The sequence below is a fragment of the Anoplophora glabripennis genome, unplaced genomic scaffold (genome assembly GCF_000390285.2).
Source record: "Anoplophora glabripennis isolate ALB-LARVAE unplaced genomic scaffold, Agla_2.0 scaffold313, whole genome shotgun sequence".
In the NCBI taxonomy this organism is placed as follows: Eukaryota; Metazoa; Arthropoda; class Insecta; order Coleoptera; family Cerambycidae; genus Anoplophora; species Anoplophora glabripennis.
Genome location: NW_019416419.1, coordinates 611,745 through 617,160, shown reverse-complemented (window position 1 = coordinate 617,160; position 5,416 = coordinate 611,745). Strand labels below are relative to the sequence as shown.

At 34.0% G+C, this 5,416-nt stretch overlaps 1 protein-coding gene across 1 annotated transcript; it reads left to right on the top strand.

Annotated features, from left to right (window-relative positions):
• Positions 1–123: 123 nt before the first annotated feature.
• LOC108908521 (transcription initiation factor IIA subunit 2) lies at positions 124–1,595 on the top strand. The gene is made up of 3 exons (XM_018712578.1): positions 124–349; positions 1,014–1,248; positions 1,303–1,595. The coding sequence occupies exons 1-3, from the start codon at positions 278–280 to the stop codon at positions 1,332–1,334; spliced, it is 339 nt and encodes a 112-aa protein (XP_018568094.1). The 5' UTR covers positions 124–277; the 3' UTR covers positions 1,335–1,595.
• The last annotated feature ends 3,821 nt before the right edge of the window (positions 1,596–5,416 follow it).

Below are 5,416 nucleotides of genomic sequence, written 5' to 3'. Positions count from 1 at the left end.
CCTACACGAGATGAGGCAGGATAAAGAGGGATAATCCCCCTCGATCCCAAATCATTGAGGCCAATTTCTAGCCATAGAATAATGGCGCGCGGCGCGTGTATGTTTTGTGATTGTCAGTTGTCAGTTGTCATCGCGTTGTTTTGTATTGTAGTTTATTTTCAGTTCAGCAAGTTTATGATATGGTGTAATATTTTTTACATAGTTATTTGAAGGATTTATAGAAATTTAAATACCTCTCCAACAATTAATGTCATTACTTTCCTGATAATAAAGTAACATGTCATATCAACTCTACAGAAATACAACTATAGGTCACACGTTACAGGAAAGTTTGGATGAGTTAATACAGGTACAAACAATTTTAGACTTTAATGCGGTACACCTACCTATACCACAAATCACTGCATTGCTGTATAGGAAATTATATTAAATGTACACGTTCATTTTATAGAGAGATGCCCTATTATATGATAATTCATAGAAATACAATGTACTAGATTACCCTATATATTAAAGACTATATTAAATAATGTCACCCTTAGCTTAGAAGAACTTAAACAAGTTGGCAGAGTTTTGTTTCATCACAGTCCTTGGTTTAAAATAATTTTATGTAACCTCACGAGTTTTGAGGTAAAATTATAAAATCATTATTTTAACAAATTTTATAACAAAGAGGATGTATTATCAATTTGGGTAGAATATTGAAATTGAAGATTACGAATTAGTGTCAAAATTTATGTAGTATCTAAAATCACTGAAATAATAGGTGAAATTTTAAGTTTCCACTGCTGTATTTCCTTTGTATAAAATGTATCAGAATTCTGCTAAATAAAAATTATTTTGAAAACATATTCAGACATCCGAAATATAAACAACCATCTTGGGCATCTTGGGTTTATTAAAAAGTGGGACTTAAACATTTCTCTATGTTGATACAGGATAGAATTTTTGTTTTCTGTAATTAAAATAAATAATTTAGTTATATGTTACTGTAATTACAATTTTAATTGTAGTATGGACAAATCACACCACAATTGGCTTGCAAAGTGTTGCTTCAGTTTGATAAATCTATAAATCAGACATTGGCAACAAGGGTTAAATCAAGATTAACTTTCAAAGCAGGAAAATTGAATACATATAGATTTTGTGATAATGTATGGACATTTATGCTTAACGATGTAGAATTTAGAGAAGTACAAGAAATAACTAAAATCGATAAAGTTAAAATAGTAGCTTGCGATGGTAAAAGTGAGTATGATTGATTACATTTGTAAATAAAATATTATTATTTTCTGTTTACAGATGTTAGTGAAGAAGGAAGTTCGAAGAAATAATTGTTTATGTATGTGTATTTTTATGTAAATATGTAGGCTAATTTTTAAGTTATATTAATACCTAGGTGACAAATTGCCAGATGTCGGGTAACAATAATTTTCATTCAAATTAACTACATTTTAATATCGAATAGTTTTATTTTTAGGAAAAAATACTTTCAGTGTACAATTTATCATGGAATTTATTAACCTATATAAGGTATTTCCTGTTTAAACTTGAAATAAAATTAAATATACTACTACTTGTGATATCCACTTGAATTTTGTTGATGTTGATGACCTCAGATTAAATACATATTAATTTTAAAATAAATTTGTTGATATGGGATCAAAAAATTAAAAACATATATAGATACATTAATAATCAGAATATCTTATTTTTAGAAAAAAGTTACATTATATTTTTATAATACGTATATAGTATGTACTAGAATAGTACAGGGTATGAAAGTATAATCTTTAAAAAATAATATAGTTGCAATATTCTATGTACAAATATTACCAAGTAAAATTTTTACTCTGCCCTAAAATGGAAAAGTTCATGCCTAGCGAATATTAAATTCCGTTTTCAATAAATTCAGTATTCTTCCTAAAAATATTTAATAGGGCAGTTTATTTTTCGCCATGTATGTTGGCATCTTGCTTATACCATAAAATAAATTCTGTACTATGGGGATTTTATGGTCCATCTCTATGGAATAGCAAAAGTAATACGAATGAATTCTGAATTTGGTTTAACCCGAAAGTACAGCTGCCGTTACTGATCTATCTATACTATGCATTTACTTTAACATTGATTTTATAAGCACAATATACCTAACACATTTATGATCCGTAATATTACCTGTGTTGTATGTTTTATGGATACTTTCTCATTGTTTTGTAGTGTTATGCTCTTAACCTCTTAATATTAATAACTATTGCAAATAATGTCTAATAATATAACAAAAATTTTAAATTATGAGTGTAAATCGCATCGTTAAAAAAATTGCAATTAATTTTTTTGTGGTTGAATAGGATTTAAATTTGAATACTATTAAACCTTTGGAGTAGGTAACCAGCAATACATAAAGATAAACTGCTTATATTTTGTTGGCACTATTTCTTCAGGACAGCAAGTACTTTTTCTTACTCCAAGTTTGGCCATTTTCATGATGACCATACTGGTGTTAAAAGGTTTTTGAGTGTGCTCGTATAACTATTGTCTATTGTATAGTTATACAGTGTATTTTTTTTAAATTTGACAGACCAACTTTTTTATTTGAAGTGATAGACTTATTTCCAAATGCAAGTTGTAGGAAATGTAGCAAATAATGCTTTCCGGTGCTGCCAGATTTCTTCAATAGCTACTGAAACAATATTTTTTTAAATGGCAACAGCAAGACCGTATTTTTTAACATAATTTGACAAATCCTCAAATTCTAAATAAAAAGTGTTGTCACATTTCTTTATTGGAGTAGCCATTTTAGAAACAATCAACAAAAACATCGAAAATAATCTGTAGTCGGCAGGAAGCTGACATATAGTAGGTCTTGGAAATTATACAAAAATTGTGTTGTTTGCCATCACTATTGTGCTGTCATTGTGTTATTTGACAGCTGTTTATTTGAATGTGTATAAAAATAACGTTTTAATTCAGTTGCTAAGATGACTTTGAGCCTTCTGTGAATCCTTGGGCACACACTACTAATTGATTTTGTTTTAACAAGTAATTTTTTAAAAACTCAGGATTTGGAATAGGCTATGTCTTGCACCTAGTTGAGCGCTCGCATTGCGCAGATTTAAGCCACCAACAATTTCCAAGGCCTACTATTGCCATGTTAGCTTCTTTTAGTTCCTTTTTTTGCTGATTGTTCTAAAACGGCTACTCGAATAAAGAAATGTGACTACATTACTTCATTTTTTATTTAGAATATGTCAATATAAGATTTGTCAAATTAAAAAAATACGGTGTCGTCAATTAAAAAAATATTGTTTTAGTACCTACTGAAGAAATCTGGCAACACCGAAAAGCATTATTTGTAAATTTTTCTTAGTCAAGTTATTTACTACAACCAGGTAATGTTCAGAGTGTTCAGACATGGAATAGTATTTTATTTGTGCTGACACGTCGAGACAACTGGATAAAATTGAAAAATTTGCTTACACTGCTATGCTTATACAGGGTAGGAAAGTACCGATGGTCTATCCGAAGTTACGTGAGAGCGATAAAGTAAGCCATAGAAATCCATGCGATAGAGAAGGATGGCTATAATGAAGGCTTCTCTTAGTCACCGCCCGTTTCGCCCTTTCACAAATAAGATCCACTTATTTGTGGAAGGGCGAAATGGGCGTGACTATTAGATGCCTTCATTATAGCCATCCTTGTCTATCACATGGATTTCTATGGCTTACTTTATCGCTCTCACGTAACTTCTGATAGACCATCGGTACTTTCCTACATTGTATGTCCATGACCATCATCAACACTTTTGCCAAGTCGTCTTCAATCAAAATAGCTGTGCCATTAGCTTCTCCTGAAATTCAAAAGCGCATCGAAGCTGATTTATCATTCTCTCTATATCTTTAGGTGCTTTACTTGTTTGTTGATTGTAAAGCTCCCAGATTAACCGCGCCATTATTCCATGGCTAGAAATTGGCCTCGATGATTTGGGATCGAGGGGGATTATCCCTCTTTATCCTGCCTCATCTCGTGTAGGCCTGGACAGCCTTCGTAGGTGGGCCCCATCCGTCGTCTACCCCGACCGCAAATGCGGCCGGTGTAGGCGCTTTGTGGGACCTCCTTTTGTCCTGGCTGGGCCCCGCCGGCTAGGGCCCTTTCTTCTGGCGCTCTTCTTGCTTCGCCGGCTCGTCTGTGTAAACCCCGGGGGTAGTGTCATGTTTATGTGTGGTATGGTTGGGTAGGGTAGTGCGGCTATGCAGCCTGGGATGCGCTTTGCTAAGGTGGCCCTTAGGCTAGCGCGGGAGGGGAGGGGTAAGGAGGGTATGGGGGGTGTGTATGTGTGTGTGTGTGTGTCGTTGTCTTCGTTTCTTGATCCTGGCTGTCTCTGAAACAGAAAAGGTTAGCGGGCAGGGGGGGGGTCATTGGGGTGGTCACCCAGGGTCAAAAAGTTGGTGTCTAGGTCTTTTGTGTTTGTCGGTCACGTCGGGTACGTAGTCAACGGCTTGCCTGAGGAGGGGATTGTCATGTCTAGCGGCTACGTCAAATCGTTTCTCCGCGTTTTGTCTTATTGTCTGTGTAGCGTTTGTGTATTGTAAGTCTCGTAATATGTCAGTGTTTCTTACGTACCAGGGCGCGTCGGTGGCCGTGCGGAGGGCTATGTTTTCCACATTATTGTTACGATATTTAGGTGGATCGATAATTTTGTTGCGATCCGGTATCGATTCTAAATATCGATACTTTTGCGAGCATCGCACATCCCTAATCGCCAGTGGCGCTAGTTACCCACAAACCAGCGCGAACGCGAGATTCGCAATCTATAAGGGTTTTTTGGCGAGCCAAACCACATCAAACCCGGTTAACTCGAGTTTGATTGTGTTAAGAGTTTGAGTTAACATTTGACAAGCATTTGACAGAACTCGCAAAAATTCTTTTGGTTTGGATATCTAATCAATAATAAAATCGTAACCTATAATCTATGATAGTGCTCGTAGCTCAAGTTGTTTGATTATTTCTTATATACTATAGTTGTTATTCCTAATCTGAAATGCACATCCATGAATAACGTTAATGTATAGATGGTTATTAAATCAACATGTGTTTACCTTGTTCACAAATATTATCTCTTCCAACGTAAATGTATCGTCTAGAAGGAAGTTAATAAAGATCTATACAGTACAATATAGAAAATGCATATCTACGATTAAAGTTATTTGGATCCTCGATTACTATTTTTTTATTATCAATTTTAAATATTACTTTGTATTTTTTGCAAAGTGAATCCATTCCAAATATTTTTATTTACAACTTATACCTATCCAAACCTCTAAAAAAACGAAGTAGTGACTAGGTACGATGGTACGAAACAGAAAATAAATAAACAAAGATAGAAATATTAACTTAATATCCAAACCAACCCACA

Bases quoted from the DNA above. Each gene is read 5' to 3' on its own strand.
- LOC108908521 (XM_018712578.1), top strand. From the start codon at position 278: ATGTCATATCAACTCTACAGAAATACAACTATAGGTCACACGTTACAG. The intron at 350-1,013 runs GTACAAACAATT...TTTTAATTGTAG, and splicing joins GTTTGGATGAGTTAATACAG to TATGGACAAATCACACCACA. The intron at 1,249-1,302 runs GTGAGTATGATT...TTCTGTTTACAG, and splicing joins AGTAGCTTGCGATGGTAAAA to ATGTTAGTGAAGAAGGAAGT.